The sequence below is a fragment of the Coffea arabica genome, chromosome 2c (genome assembly GCF_036785885.1).
Source record: "Coffea arabica cultivar ET-39 chromosome 2c, Coffea Arabica ET-39 HiFi, whole genome shotgun sequence".
Classification (NCBI taxonomy): domain Eukaryota; kingdom Viridiplantae; phylum Streptophyta; class Magnoliopsida; order Gentianales; family Rubiaceae; genus Coffea; species Coffea arabica.
This window is the reverse complement of record NC_092312.1, coordinates 67,497,524-67,514,375: the sequence shown is the minus strand read 5'-3', so window position 1 is coordinate 67,514,375 and position 16,852 is coordinate 67,497,524. Positions and strand designations below refer to the sequence as shown.

Here is a 16,852-nt window from a genome sequence, read left to right as displayed (position 1 = left end):
AATCAAGAATTTGGCGATCAAACTAATGTGATCAGATTCCTGACCACTGGAGACAAATTAAAGTGGACAGCTACTACCACTACTCAAAAGGAGACAAGACAGTCAACAATCATTCCAACCACTACACCAACTCCACTCACTCCAAAAAGAGACAAAGAAAAGGTGACGGAAATGGCATCCGAAGAAACAGCAGTAACTTTTTAATAAAGCAAATCATGCAGAATCCCGAGCGTTTTCTAGGTTCAAATCATCCTCCTAATCAAACAAAATTGATGATCTACTGAGCTTAAAAATAAAGAAAAATAAAATTTAAAGACAGAAAATGATTACCTGAAAAAAGTCTGCAAGAAATGTTACATACAGTAGCGGAAGATACAAGGCATGATAGCAAACAGTGGTGATCTCATTCAGCCTGCAAATGCATTAGAAGATGACCTTCAGGTATTCCTAAAGAAAAAGGCTTCGAATCGAAGCTTAAGCTTATTTGACAACATCAACTTATGAATGCGTACCAGAGGCCAAAGGCAGCCCCATTTGCTGCAAGTGCACATGCAAACAACGCCAAGCCATTCAAGAAGAACATGATGGTTATATAGTTGTAGAATGCGGGTCTTGCTGCAAAGAGAAGCAATCAATCAATCAACCAAATCAAAATATCACACCAATAACTTAAACAGCAGTATAGGCAAGCATAGCTGTACTTACCAGGCAACCTCTCCCTCCACCTAGACCGATAGACACAGAATATGAACCCATACACTCCAGTAAGCAGTAGCCTGTGAACAACCCATAAGCCCCATTTCACCCTATGGGACTCCTCATTGTTATCAATAAACAGTGGAATTCCAAACCCAAATGTGTAAAGGCCCTAGGAAAAGCAGAAGAGATCAGTCTCTGACTGTACAGTAAAATAAGAAGGAGATGTTGATAAATTAATCAAAAGCACATGGAAGTTACATCATAGGCAGACACATGAGACAGACAATAAGATGGTCAAAAAATCAGAGGCTTAAATGATGTCAATTACTCAAGTGCTCAAATTAATAGCAGTTAAGACATGTAATAAAATGATAAACCACACTTTTAAAAGGATTCAAGGTGAAAGAAAACAACAGACTCATTTTGGTAGGAGATACAGTTTTTGACGTTCGAGTAACTTAAAAAAGGTGAAAGAAACTTTAGCCCAACAAAACTCGAAAGTTTCAATTAATCCACACATTGAAAAGAAGAGTGCGATGCATACTAAAAGAACACCAAGAAGAATATACTATAACAGCGGACATAAGTACACCAAAAAAGAATTATTAATCTCCTTTTCAAGTTATTGGAAAACATAAACGAAATATCTTACACCAATTTAAAAAAATTACCAAAATGCATTCAGATCGAAAATTCACTGTCAATTGAGTTACTCATAATTAACATCCTTTCGACTTTGGCAACAATATAGGTTCCTGGATAAGGAAGAATACAGTGTAAAACCAAAGGTAAAATATTACTGAAATGCATTCAAGAAGAAAGTTCAGGGCCAACTGAGTGGTTTATGTATCAGTAAATTGTCGGTACCCTTTCAACTTTGGCAACAAAAACCTTCCCTGGATAAGGAAGAATACATCATAATACCAATATATAGAAAGTGTTCCCATCTCTCTAGTTAATTGCACTTCTATGTGTCCTTGAAGAAAAGGAGCTGTAGCTTGTTAGCCTTTTACTTTTTGACAGCAATATTAAGCAACATCGAGAACATCTTCCATAAAGCCATTTCCCTATCTTTATCTAATATTCCTGCAAAACAAGCACAACCAAGAGATAATGAATTTAACATAGCATGAGTGTATGACTTGATTTAGTACCTTGAGAAATATGTCTACACCAACAATGAAGCCTGAGATACCAAATGTCCGCGTTAAAGCTTCCTGTCCACTAGCATAATTTCCTTGAAGTAAAAAGGCCATTAAGCTAACTTCAAGAAAAAGCATCCCTGATGTTGTAAACAAAGATAAGATGCTCCAAGCTACTTCTTTTCCTGATGTACACTCCCATGCCTGAAGCATGGAAATTTTCAGCAAAGTCATACACTATAAAATAATCCCACACGGCATAGCATAGTTAAAAAAAAAAATTATAACAGAAGAAAACTTTAAAAATATACTTAGCAAGTTGTCATTTGATTGTTGGCCTCATTATGAAAGTGGAAATAGAAAGTTCACTCTCAAATCATTAACCTAATCAACATCTGGAAAGGAAGCCATCAGAATGACTGAAACTGAGAACATGATGAGTTTTTGGCTTCTTCAGGTCCATGTGAAGCTTAATTTGCCATAGCAGCCATAATACCTTGGGTGCTGCTTTCTAACATGAAAGTTTATTACATGTACAACCCTCGACTTGTTAATTTTCCAGGGGCCGGGGTGCAGAGGGACATCTAGGCACAAGTTTTCACCAACATGCAGTACAATATAATATCCGATATTAATCCAAGAATTTGAGCCAAGTTTCCAAACTTAAAAGCGAGAAAACTGTTAAGAAAAGAATTTGCCAAGGCCTCAAATGATACAAGCAGATACAGCTGATAGAGTTATAAACCAAGAAAAGTACAGAATATTCTTAGTTAGATATCAACAGCAGCAAGTCAATTCTTGTGAAAGTTGTAACCAAAATTTTCCAGCTAAACGTTTATACATAAGCTTCCATTGCAAAAGAACTTCAAAGGTTTACAACTGACAAGAAAAGAACTATTAAACACACTCCAACTATTTAAGCATGAAGTACAACATTTCAAAGCAGCCCCACATATTTCCACTTTCATTTCCAAACACCTCGTAAAACCCAGGAACCTAATCTTGAACAAGAATTCTCAAATTGACAAAAAGAACTAAAATAAACAGCAAAATTGTAATTTGTATCGAGAAACCATCAATAACAACGTGAAATAAGAATCCCAAAATTCACAAAAACAGTGAAATGAGCAGACCCAAAAACAAAAAAAGACACCTGAACAACAAATGTCAAATTGACAAAACCCACAAAAATTAACACAATAGAAAGAAATTACAATGCCGAAACCATAAAAAAAAAAAAAAAAAAAAGAACTTGAACAAGAAATCCCAAATTGGAAACAACAACTAGAATAATCAAAAGGGATCAAAATAGCAAACCTGAAGAGAACACCAGAGCAAATTGAGCAATGTAACAACCCAGAGAAAGATATAGTACGCGATGATAATATGAGATCGGCCATTAAAGAGTTTTGAAACACTTTTCTTAGCCTGAAAAGCTAAATAGAGTAAGAACAAAGCAGTTGGGATTATCAGAAAAAGACTGTGCCATATTCCATGGCATTCCCATAGCCATCCCTCATATTTGCCGCCTCCTATAGCCTCCGCCGCCGCTGCTGACGATGATTCTTTTGAGGATAACGGAAAGGTAACCTCTGTTGCCTCTGCTACTACTTGAAGGGCTTCTTTTAGACCTCTCATTCTTCCATCAAAAATTCAAGATCAATTCAGGCAGTTAATTCTCAGAGAAAATGCTTTACTAGAGAAGTATTGATTACTAGATTATGCAGCTGGGCGTAATGGAATTTCAGAAGATTAGCTTTCCCATAGGGGTTTCTAATTTGGAATTTTGGCCTCGGGGGATTGGGGTTGTTTTGGTTGACTTTCTTGGGAATTGGGTCGTGTGCATCACCAGTCCAACCGCTGTTTGGATTGTGATATTTTGGAGAAAATTTGCATGTTTTTCATGAATTTTTTTTATATAATTTTTTATATTTTTATTTTAAAGTGTTATACTAATTTTTTCCTCAAAATTTTCCAAAGAAATATGCAACCAAACGGGCTTTTTTCCATTTTTTGGGAGATGGACCAAAAAAAGAGAATCTTTGGAAAAACGGACAATTTCAGAGGTTTCTGACAATAATATATTATTTAGCACCGTTGAGATTTAATAATTTAACATACCTCCCTTATTAGTTTTAGTGAAATATTTTTTATACAATTTCTTATTCTTTTATTTCATATATATCATATGTTAAAGAAGTGCTACACTAATTTTTTTCCTAAATTTTTCTAAAAAAGCAATCCAAACGACTTTTTTTTCCCACTTTTGGGTGATAGAGGAAAGAAAGTGTCTGAGAAAAAAAAAAAATTTCAAGGTTTCTACAATATTACTTAGGACATTTGAGATCTAAGAATGTGACATAGTTTCCTTTAATTATTATTTTTTTATTTTTTTATATAACTTTATAATATTTTTATTTATTAAATTTATTTTGTTCTTATCGTGAATTTATATTTTCCTGAATTCATTTATACTCTAGAACGATCAACAGTTACTTTAAAAAGACATAACATTATGGTAAGAATGAACATATCTTCTCCCTGGATTAAACCAAAAATTGGATTAACAAATAAAGGAAAAGATAGATATATAGTCATATTTCAACCTTACCCATAATGTTGTCTGACACAAGAACTAAAAACAGGATTTTTTAACACCAAATTCATTCTTACTGACATTCTTAAAATTTTCAAATTTTAATACAAAAGAAATTCACATTAAATGTTGAATAAAGCTAGCACAGAAACGAAGAAGCTGATTAAAAATTGATAACAGAGTTACATATAGAAATCTATGTAGATAATTCAACAATTAACATAAAATCAACATAAAGGGTGCCAACAGTTGTTAGTAAAGCATTGATTCTTGTAGACACCAAAATTTTACCAATTCATTTTATTTTTGTTGTTATCTTTATTTTTTTTAAAGTTGTTTAAATGAAATCATTTTCATTTAATTGGTTTTCTTTTGTAGGAAAGTGAAGAAAGGAAAAGAAAGAAAATGGAAGTGAAAAAAAATCAGATTTTTGCAACAAAAAAAAAAAATCAGAAATGAATTTTTGGATAAATGAATTTTTTTGGGAAGATATTTGGGCCTAATGGGTACCCAAGTATTTCCCAATATTTCCTATCAAATAATAGATATAATTGGGATGTATCCCATTTTAAACCCAATATCAAATTACAATATCCATCCCGCCCAAAGTCCTTTTGGGTATGGGTAACCCATTAGAATTTAGGACAAATTACCACCTCTACTGGAGTAGGACCAAAAAACACGGCCAAAAATCAGGCAACAATTTGACAAAACCTTTATTGCTACAACAATCTTTTAACCAAAAAATTATGGATGCTAGTTGTTAAAAAAAGGATTAATCGCACTTTATCCCCTTTACGTATAGGCTATTTCTCAATTTACCCCTCCCCACCAACGTTTGTTTTTCCACAGTTTACCCCAAAAACTAACAGTCAACCCTAATAGAAATAAACAGAATAATGAAAAGACAGTTACGTAATATTCTTAAGAAAATAATGAACAATCCGAAATACCCATATATCTAGGTTTATGAAAGGGATAAAGAAAAGTTTCTAAAATTACTCTGGAATAATGAAGGAGGGAAATTTCCCTCCATCTCGCACGTGGGACAAAAAGAAAAAAGAAATTTGGAAGATAAAAAGTAGGGAACCTTTTGTCATTGTCAGTCATCTTTTCTCTCTTCTCTATCAGCCATTTTTCTCTCCATCTTTTCTCTCTTCTCTATCTACCTATGAAAAGTGCTCACATGCATGCAATAAAAAGAAAATATAACTGTCTAAAACTCTTTTTGATTTATTCATGTATAAAGCAAAATTAAAGACAATAATAATAGATTATTAATGAAAAATTCTTACATTGTAATTTGAGTAACAGTAAAATCTTCTTCTCGAATTTTCAAGTGTTCAAAAGGTGCATAATGGTGCCTCTTTATCATATTCACACATTTTTTGGGACGATCTTTCAATGTTATTTGAAGCACTTGTGACATTTTTATGATGCTTTTGGCTGACAAAGAACAATTTTAGAAGTTGTTAGATCTGTTGAAATGAAAGGAAAAAATAGACTGCAACTAGATGGAAGCATGAAAGAGAAAAAATATGCTAAAAAGCATCAGACACCCCTTTTTATAACTCATTAAGGGACATTTTAGTCAGCTGAAACAAATGGCTCTTTTCCAATGGCAATTTCGGCATCTTGAAGTTTTTAACGATGCAATTACTTAGTTGGATTGACAGAGGGAGTAAATTGTGGAGAAACAAACATTGGGGGGTAAATTGAGAAATGACACATATTTAAAGGAGATAAAGTGCGATTAACCCTTAAAAACATAATGCAAGAGAATGGTGCCACTGGGCATCATGTACCTACAGAAAGCGCGCCATTCTTGACAAAATTTACTTATCATATGAAAAGGCAAAATTGTTCAACACATCCTTCACATTTTGTAAAATAATTTTTTCATCTTTTACTTTTTGTTGAAGATATGTGATCTGATATTATGGAAAAATTTGATATTGTGAATATTAGGAAAGATATGATTATAGTATCATGTATTAATTAGGTATCATATAATGATAGTATCATATATTAATTAGGTAGTAGATTGATTTAGATTAGCATGATTTTAGAATCTAAATTAGGTTACACTTATGTGTATATATATATATATATATATATGTATGTATATTGTGTAGTCCAAAATATAAAGAAGAGTATTTTTTCTCCCTTTGTCTTAGTTTTCATGGTATCAGAGCCCTACCATCAAGGTTAGGGTCTCTGTCCGCTGCCAGAAAATTCATTAGTCATCATTCGGTTCATCTGGTTCTGTATAGGACATATCTGTATTCTATTCTTCATTCTTGTTTTAAAGGGTTCAGATCTGTTCTCTTTTACTTTTTTCTGTTAATTCTAAACCCATTGCAGAAACGAAATTTGTCGTTACGTCTGATGTGGTTCCTGTGATGTCTAAGATCACGGACCACAAACTCAACAATTCTAACTATCTTGATTGGAGCAAAACTGTCCGTCTTTATCTGCGAAGCATTGATAAAAACAATCATCTGACTGATGATCCTCCAAAAGATGGTTCAAGACAGACATGGTTAAGGGAAGATACTAGATTGTTCCTGCAAATATGGAATTCTATTGACAGTGAGGTAATTAGCTTAATTAATCACTGTAAATTTGTTAAGGAATTAATGGAGTATTTAGAATTTTTGTATTCTGGTAAAGGGAATATTTCTCGCATATATGATGTGTGTCAAGCCTTTTATCGTGCAGAGAAACAAGATAAGTCCATCATAACTTATTTTATGAATTTTAAAAAAACTTATGAGGAGCTTAATCTGTTATTACCGTTTAGTTTTGATGTGAAAGTTCAGCAAACTCAACGGGAACAGATGGCAATTATGAGTTTTTTGGCTGGTCTTTTACCTAAATTTGAAGCTGCTAAATCTCAGATTCTTTCCAGTCCTGAGATTTCATTCTTGCAAGATATGTTTAGTAGGGTGTTTCACACAAAGAATACCCAGTCTGTTCAGTCCAGTAGTGCTCTTGTTGGTCTTGAAAAACAGCAATACAAAGGTGGTGGTAAAAGAATTGACACTCGGGGACAGAATGCAGAAGTGGTTGTTTGTCACTATTATCATAAGTGGGATCATATGAAGCGTGATTGTAAAAAATTGCAGTACAGGAACCAGAGAACTCAATCTGCACATATTGCTTCTATCAATGATGCTATTAACCATGAAAAGTCAGTTATGATCTCTGCAGATGAATTTGCTAAATTTTCTCAGTATCAAGAATCATTAAAGTTTTCATCTACTCCCATAACTACCATCGCTGAGTCAGGTAAACCAAACACATGTCTTGTGTTCTCGTCCTCCAAATGGGTAATTGATTCTGGTGCCACAGATCATATGATAAGTAATTCTAGTCTATTTTCTACCTTTCAGCCACACACATCTGTACCTACAGTTACCTTAACTGATGGGTCAAAATCTCGTGTTCTTAGATCAGGCTCAGTTAACCCCACTCCATTAATCTCATTGTCATCTGTCTTAAATTTGCCTGAGTTGTCTTTTAATTTAATTTCTGTGAGTAAACTTACTCGTGCTTTCAATTGTTCTGCCCAATTCTTTCCTGACTATTGCTTGTTTCAGGATCTTACGACGAAACAGATTATTGATAAAGGGCATGAATCTGGAGGTCTTTACATTCTTGACACACAGATACCAAAGTTCATAGCTTGTTTTGGAATTGTAACTCCATTTGAAACACATTGTAGGTTGGGTCATCCTTCTCTCTCGTTGTTAATGATATTTTGTCCACAATTTCAGAGTTTGTCTTGATTAGATTGTGAGTCTTGTCAGTTTGCCAACATTATCGTGTTAATCTGAGTCCTAGAGTCAATAAACGAGCAGATGTTTCTTTTGCATTAGTTCATTCAGATGTCTGGGGATCTAGTCTAGTCATTTCTAAAATTGGATTCAAGTATTTTGTTACTTTTGTCGATGACCATTCTCGTATGACTTGGTTATATTTGATGAAAAATCGGTCAGAGTTGTTTTCTCATTTTTGTGCTTTTTGTGCTGAGGTTAAGACCCAATTTAAGCATTCTGTACAAATATTGCAAAGTGACAATGCCAAAAAATATTTCTTCGCACTTTTTCAATCTTATATGGTGCAAAATGGCATTATTCATCAAACCTCTTGTGTGGATACACCATCCCAAAATGGAGTCGCAGAATGAAAGAATAGACATTTGCTCGAAACTGCAAGAGTCTTATGATTTCAAATGCATGTTTCTAAACATTTTTTGGCTGATGCAGTGTCCACAGCTTGCTTTCTAATTAATCGTCTACCTTCATCTGTTCTGAATGGTGGGACTCCTTATAACACTCTTTTTTCAAATAAACCTTTGTTTTCCATCGATTCTAAAATCTTTGGGTGTACATGTTTTGTCCACGACTCTCTTCCCCAAGTCACTAAATTAGACCCCAAATCATTGAAATGTATTTTTTTTTGTTATTTCTGTGTCCAAAAAGGATATAGATGTTATTGTCCTAGTCTCGGCAGGTACATTGTGTCAGTTGATGTTACTTTTCTTGAAAATACACCTTTTACCCCATCCTCATCTCATTCATGTCAGGAGGAGGATGATGATTTGTTAATCTATACTGTCACATTTTCAATTTCTTCCCCTGCTAAACCTCCAATTACTCAAGTATATTCTCGATGATAAAAGTCTCCTGATGCATGCCCTGAACCAGTTTCTTCGTTATTAGATCCTGTCTCAAGTGATGATCTTCCTATTGCTCTTTGTAAAGGTAAGCGTCAATGCATTTATCCTGTGTTTTCGTGTGTATCTTATAATCATTTACCCACCTCTTCTTGTTCATTTATTACATTTATTGATTGCATCTCCCTTCCTAAAACTGTTCATGAAACCCCATCCTATCCCGGATGTCGCAATGCTATGATAGAGGAGATGAATACTTTAGATGGTAATGATACTTGAAACTTAGTAAATTTACCTGCAGGAAAGAAGGCCATTGGGAGTAAGTGGATTTTTGCAATTAAATTCAATCCTGATGGGTCGGTTGCTCGGTTAAAAACTCGCCTTGTTGCCAAAGGCTATGCCCAAATCTATGGAGAGAATTATTCTGATACTTTTTCCCATGTTGCTAAGTTAACATCTATTAGGTTATTCATTTCTATGGCAGCCATTTATAATTGGCCTTTGCATTAACTAGATATCAAGAATGCCTTTCTTCATAGAGACCTCCAAGAGAAAGTTTATATGGAGCAACCACTAGGGTTTGTTGCTCAGGGAGAGTCTGGGAAGGTTTGTCATCTTCGGAAGTCCTTGTATGGACCGAAACAAAGTCTTCGTGCTTGGTTTGAAAAATTTAGTCTAGCAGTTGAAAGGTTTGGGATGCAGAAAAGCAAATCTGATCATTCTGTTTTCTACAAACAGTCTGAAATTGGTATTATTTTGTTGGTAGTATATGTGGATGATATTGTTATCACTGGGAATGATGCTGCGGGTATTTCATCTCTTAAAACTTTTCTCCATAGTCAATTTCAGACAAAGGATTTGGGACTGTTAAAGTATTTTTTGGGTATTGAGATAGCAAAGAGTAGGAAGGGGATATTTCTGTCCCAAAGGAAATATGTTCTTGACTTACTATCGAAAATGGAAAAATTGGGGATTAAACCAGTTAGTACCCCAATGATTCCTAACTTGCAACTCACAAATGAAGGTGAATTGTTAGAAGATCCTGGAAGGTATCGAAAATTGGTTGAAAAGTTGAATAATCTTACAGTGACTCATCTAGATATCGCGTATTCAGTTAGTGTTGTTAGTCAATATATGTCTAATTCGACTGTCAATCATTGGGCAGTTGTAGAACAAATTTTGTGTTATTTAAAAAGAGCTCCTAGACGTGGTATTCTGTATAAAAATCATGGTCATACTAGGATTGAGTGTTTTTCAGATGCTGATTGAGCAGGATCCAAAGCAGATCGAAGATCCACAACTGAATTTTGTGTCTTTGTTGAGGAAACCCAGTCTCATGGAAGAGTACGAAGCAGAATGTTGTCTCGCGATCGAATGCAGAGTCAGAATATAGAGTTATGGCACAATCAGTATGCGAAATCATGTGGATAAATCAACTTCTAACTGAAGTAGGTCTCAAAACCTCAATGCCTGCAAAATTGTGGTGTGATAACCAAGCGGCTCTTCATATTGCATCCAATCCCGTATTTCATGAGCGAACAAAACACATCGAAATAGATTGTCATTTTATTCGTGAGAAAATACAGCAGGGCTTGATTTCTACAGAATTTGTAAGGACTGGAGAACAATTGGGAGATCTCTTTACGAAACCTCTACATGGGGTTCGAGTTGATTATCTTTGTAACAAACTGGGCATGAGCAACATCTATACTCCAGCTTGAGAGGGAGTGTTGAAGATATGTGATCTGATATTATGGAAAGATTTGATATTGTGAATATTAGGAAAGATATTATTATAGTATCATGTATTAATTAGGTATCATATGATTATAGTATCATCTATTAATTAGGTTGTAGATTGATTTAGATTAGCATAATTTTAGGATCTAAATTAGGTTACACTTGTGTATATATATATGTATATTGTGTAGTCCAAAAATATGAAAAAGAGTATTTTCTCTCCCTTTGTCTTAGTTTTCACTTTTAAAGGTATAATTTTGGGAAAATCATCCAAAACGTCCCTCACATTTTGTAAAATAACTTTTTTCGTCCCTCACTTTTAAAAGTGTAATTTTATGTCCCTTACATATTCACATCGGTCAAATTTAGTCCCTAACTAGGTTTCCGATCATTTTTTGGCCGGAATCCATCATGTGCAAGGCACGTGATCATTTTTTAAGGGTGAATTTGTCAAATTATATTTTACATAATTTGATCTATAGTCCTCCACATTTTATAAAATAAATTTTTTCGTCCCTCACATTTTATAAAATAATTTTTTTCATCCCTCACATTTCACAAAATGAATTTATCTATCCCTCACATTTCAAAAAATGAATTTTTCATTTCTCACTAATTATGTGTGTGAATAATTTTTTTTTAAACACATGTATATGTCTATTTGATTTTGCTTAATAATAATAGCATAAACACATGTGTGTAATTGGGCCCAACTTGTGGGCTATCTTCTTTTTTTGTATGATTATGACTAATATTTACCAATAGACTCTTAATTTGCATATTCTTATTGTATTTTGACCGAAAATAGCTTTATTGGCCAACTTGACAATGAATGCAAGATTTTTTACTAGCTAATACCAGATAAAATCAAATGATCACGTATAATATATGGTATTCATATTATTAAGTGAAATCAAATAGACACATACATATATTTATGCTATTCGTATTATTAAGCAAAATCAAATAGATATATACATATGTTTAAATAAAAATGTATTCACACACATATTTTTTTTTTTAGGGTTTCGCTTACACACATAATTAGTAAGGGATGAAAATATTCATTTTTTAAAATGTGAGGAATGAAGAAATTCATTTTGTGTAATGTGAGGGATGAAAAAATCATTTTATGAAATGTGAGGGACGAAAAAATTTGTTTTATAAAATGTGGAGGACTATAGATTAAATTACGTAAAATATAATTTGACAAATTTACCCTTAAAAAATGATCACGTGCCTTGCACGTGATGGATTCCGACCAAAAAATAATCGGAAACCTAGTTAGGGACTAAATTTGACCGATGTGAATATGTAAGGGACATAAAATTACACTTTTAAAAGTGAGGGACGAAAAAAGTCATTTTACAAAATGTGATGGACGTTTTGGACGATTTTCCCTATAATTTTTTTCTTTTACAAATTTACATTAGTCAAATTTGGTCCCTATTTAGGTTTTTGATTAGTATTTGGCTAAAATCCACTACATTCCTTACATTTTTGAAGGGTGAAAAAATTTATTTTGTGAAATGTGAGAGACGAAAAATTCATTTTTTGAAATGTAATGGACGAAAAAATTCATTTTTGTAAAATGTGAGCAACAAAAAAATTGAATTATGTGAAATTTGATTTGACAATTTTACCCATAAAAAATGATCATGTGCATGACACGTGATGGATTTCGACAAAAAACGAGTCAAAGACTTAGGTTAGGACCAAAGTTGATCAATGTGAATTTGTAAGGGACGTAAAATTACACTTTTAAAAGTGAATGACGAAAAAAGTTATTTTGTAAAATGTGAGGACGTTTTGAATGATTTTCCCATATGAAAAAGCTAATCTTTTATTCAAAATCTGTAGATTGCTCTTATTTTTTGAATAAAGAAAAGGAATACTTTCAAAAACATCTCTTGAGGTTTCTGACAATTATATTGCCCTTCTTCGAAATTCTAAAAATATCACTAACCTTCCTTAAGGCTAAGTTTGGGAGTTTAAGATAGAAAAGAAAAGAAGGGAAAACTTAAGTTATGAGAGAAGAGAATGGATTGTTATGTTGTTTGAGAGTTTTGAGAAGTAGTGGAATGATTTTGGATATAAAAGTCATTAAATATTTGTTCAAGGCACTTTTAAGGATAAAATAGGTATTTTAAAAAACTTTCATAAGTTTCCTCCAACTTTCTCTCCATTTCTCTCCAATTTGAGAGGAAAACTTTTACTTACTATTTATTCTCTTAAATCCTTCTCTTTCTCTTGTTTTCTTTCCTAATAAAAACTAACAAACGAAGGAAATGTTCACTTTTTCTTCTTTCCTTTTCTTTTCTCTTCAAATCATCCACTCCCAAACGAACCCTAAAACCAATTTTCTTCTAACAATTTAGTCCAATTCAAAAAAAAAGCAACAATAAAAAAATAATTTCAGGTGTGAGAAGATTTATTTATGCCAACAGTGCCCCTCAACTATTATACTGGTTAGATTAAATATTTAATCTAACTTGTTAATTTATTCCATGCCTTTTTCTCCATACCTTAAAACAACTTTAAAAATTCAACAAAACAATTTTTTCCATTCCTTAAGATTCTTGTTACCACCACAATTATAAGAAAAATTAGCCTAACCGAAATCTCTTTATATTTTGTTCCTTTAATTTGTCAAGGACATAATTATTTCGAAAAAGGATGCCTAATATTGGATATCTTTTTAGATGCCAAAATTAGATTTTCCATTTTACATTTCAAATTATGGTTAATTTAGTTTTGTAAATGGTTTAATTGTTTCTCATGTCTAAGTGCTTTAATTTATCAATTGCATTACGTTTGATTTCTTTTGTTTGTCAAGAATATAAACATTTAAAAAAATGCACCTAATATTGTCTCTATTTTTAGATGGCAAATTATTTAACTTTTACAATCCAAATTATGGTTATATATACTTAGCAAATGTTTAACTCTTTTTCTTCACATATATGTGTAATTATCCTAAATTATAAGGGTAATATAGTTATTTAGCCATTAGTGATGTAAGCAGAGGGTCCCAAAAGATTGACGTGAGATAAGTGAAAATTTTAAAATCTCAGAGGAGTACAGTGAAATTGTCAAAGCCCTCAATGGAGGATTCTGAAATTATACCTAAAAAGTAAGAGTTTAACTAAAAGAGTGGAAATCCTTTACATGGTTGAGTCTATTTGCATTGGAGTTTTAGGATTTTTTTTTTGTAGAAAAATTCATTATAATAGTGTGATGTATGAGGAATAAAAAGATAATTGAAAAATATATTAATATTTTAAAAACTTTTCTTGAAAAACTTGCTATTCAAAGATGTTATTATATATTTTGTTGCGACTCAAACTTTGTTCTACAAGTAAAACGAACCCTGGGTGAACGTAAAATTGTAAGTAGATTTGATGCTTGCATTGTAAAACATGATTACATTAAACTTTCATGATATTTTTCATATTAATGGCTTCATGAACAAAAAGTAAACCGAAAACTTTTATTTATAGTAATATGTGTCTATGACAAGCCAATAGCGACTGCTGTCGAGGACCTTCATGTTTCGCTTGACAGATCAGTGTTCGATACGAGATTTGGAGATAGGGAGGGGATTAAGTGGGAGGGGGGTAAAATAGTGTCTTTGACGTGTTGGAGAGGGTTACCAAGATTCCATCCAAGTACAAAATAAAGCGTTACTTTTGCCCATTCAAAATTTTATTAAATAGTTGTATCTTCTAATCTCTTATCGTATAGTATTAGTACAAGCAAATTTAGTCATTGTAATTAGAAAAAAGTGTATAAATATAAGAAACAGAAGTTATTATTAGTGTATGCATTTATAAAGTAAGTTGTGTGTAATTTAAATGTATTAACCAGTATCCAATAGAGACTCGTTAGAAAAACTATTATTAAATATGTATAAGTGGACTGATTCAATTATGCCTACTGCCCAATTATAATCCACATTCATTCATTTTGACACCTTTATTTATATTACAATGGGTTGTCACATTCATTCATTCATTCATTTATATTACAATGGGTTGTCACATATTAAAAAATGATTAGAGTGTAGCTTGATTCTTTCTAGGTAGTGTTATATTTATAAGGAAAAGTATGTGAAAGCAAGTTTTTTTTTTGTTTGCTTTTGCATGCATTTATTAACAAGAAAGTTAGTCAATTTCTCAATATTATCACTCACTTTCTTGCATTTTGTGTCTTACAAAAATTTGCATTGTTTATACAAAGTATCCAAAGGTCATAAGTGTTTTGTAAGTCAGGAGATTATTATGTAGATAAAGTAAATATTGTTGTTCTTTTATTTTTTTCAAATTAGAGTGAATATTATTGGGTTTAGCCATGGTTCAAAGTCGCGGTCGCGGTTGCGGTTGTGGTCCGGACTGTTCTACATCAGTTTCGATATATTGGTTACGGTATTGGCAAGATGCAAATTTTTGAAATATTTAATATTCTAAAAATTATAAAAAAAATGATAATTAAAAATAATTAAAAAATTAGCAAAAATAATAAAAATTCGAGTTGACTCGAGATGACTCGGGGCGGTTCGGCCGTTTCTATCCAATTCGCAGACGTCTCGCCCGAGTTTTTGGTGATTCATTATTTCAGAATTATCTCATCTCGATATTGGATCGAAAAATCCTGTTCCGATGACAACTCGGCCTAGCTGTCTCGGTTTCGGCCGAGTCTTTAAACCATGGGCTTAGTGGACTGGCGCCCAAGTGCTTGCTAGGTAGGCCTGTCAACGGGTCGGGTCCGGGCCGGAATTAATAAATCCGGACCCGGACCCGTTATACTGCATTACTTCCAGACCCGACCCAAATACCCCACGGGTCTCTTAATATATCTACCAGACCCGCACCCGACGGGTCTCGGATCCGGGTCGGGCCTACCCGGAAAAAGGCCCGAGAAAACCTGTTTTTGATACAACTTCAGCGCCTGAAAATGCAGTCTGATTTTTATCACATTTTGCGGACTACGCAAGCCTTTGCGAAATCAGGGAAGTTATTTAATTTGCCGAAGAAGCAGAATCGAACTTTTCTTGCCGAAAATTCCAAATGAAAGAGCTATGGTGCTTGTCAGAAACAATACAACCCACATTTGATATTATACAGGAAAACATACAACTCAACCACAACAAAGCTGAAAAAGACAAAGACCTATGACTTGTTTCCAACTAACTTGTATATATTCGTAGAAATAGCTATGGTGCTTGTCACAATAGCTAGAATGACTATTGCTGTTGCTATTATTCTGTCCCTTCTTGTTGAAATGCCGTGGATATCTTTGCCAAAGGAAAAAAAAAAAACAAATGGTTCAATTTAACAGCGAAATCACAAACCAAGAAAACAAGGGCAATTTAAGTTAATCTTTTGTTTTTTTCCCCTTACTATCCGCATAAGGTGGGTTCGGCAATACCTTAAAGCAATTATGCCTGGGAAGATGAAGGCAAGACAGATAGCAAAAGCTCCAATTTTTTCAGCTTGCCAACCGTGAAATTTTCCCTCAACAGCTGGAAGAGTTGGGCTTCTTTGGAGCTGCAACTGTCACTCCGTCAGGCATCAGAGATGAAGAGAGCTCGCCAGTTTCACGGCGGACTGGTCACTGGCGGAGGCGGAGGATGTGAGGCGGGACTGGTCACTGGTCAGAAAAGAGGGGAGGATGTGAGGCCGGTAGAAAAGAGGGAAGAATGAGACTGGAAGAGCTGGCGGAGGCAGGATGTGAGGCGGGACTGGTCACGGCAGAGCAAAAGAGAAAAGAGAGTGAGGGGAAAAAGAGATGTGCGGCGGTGGGTAGGTTAGGGTTGGATAAATTTGGGAACGAAAGTAGTAATATATAGGTATATATTTTTAATTATTAATTAATTAAAAACGGGTCCGGGTCGGATACGGGTCGGAATGGTATATTCCATATCCGACCCGTAAATTATTAAGAGGTAACGGGTCCGGGTCCGGGTCCGGGTCCCGGAACAATATACCTACCCGT

At 33.7% G+C, this 16,852-nt stretch overlaps 2 protein-coding genes and 1 long non-coding RNA gene across 3 annotated transcripts; 1 reads left to right on the top strand and 2 right to left on the bottom strand.

The window, feature by feature from the left end:
- Nucleotides 1–213: 213 nt before the first annotated feature.
- Nucleotides 214–3,685, bottom strand: LOC140035763 (protein CANDIDATE G-PROTEIN COUPLED RECEPTOR 2-like). Its single transcript, XM_072077128.1, has 6 exons — nucleotides 3,159–3,685; nucleotides 1,854–2,045; nucleotides 706–868; nucleotides 513–615; nucleotides 331–412; nucleotides 214–255 (listed from the first exon to the last, which is right to left on the bottom strand). The coding sequence occupies exons 1-6, from the start codon at nucleotides 3,477–3,479 to the stop codon at nucleotides 214–216; spliced, it is 903 nt and encodes a 300-aa protein (XP_071933229.1). The 5' UTR covers nucleotides 3,480–3,685.
- Nucleotides 3,686–6,619: 2,934 nt separating this feature from the next.
- On the top strand, nucleotides 6,620–10,387 carry LOC140035762 (uncharacterized). The gene is made up of 8 exons (XM_072077127.1): nucleotides 6,620–6,644; nucleotides 6,802–7,034; nucleotides 7,338–7,973; nucleotides 8,040–8,160; nucleotides 8,250–8,402; nucleotides 9,150–9,206; nucleotides 9,420–9,567; nucleotides 9,658–10,387. The coding sequence occupies exons 1-8, from the start codon at nucleotides 6,620–6,622 to the stop codon at nucleotides 10,385–10,387; spliced, it is 2,103 nt and encodes a 700-aa protein (XP_071933228.1).
- Nucleotides 10,388–15,942: 5,555 nt separating this feature from the next.
- Nucleotides 15,943–16,777, bottom strand: LOC140036026 (uncharacterized). The gene is made up of 2 exons (XR_011839925.1): nucleotides 16,286–16,777; nucleotides 15,943–16,151 (listed from the first exon to the last, which is right to left on the bottom strand). It is a non-coding gene; the product is annotated as an uncharacterized lncRNA (long non-coding RNA).
- Between the last annotated feature and the right edge of the window lie 75 nt (nucleotides 16,778–16,852).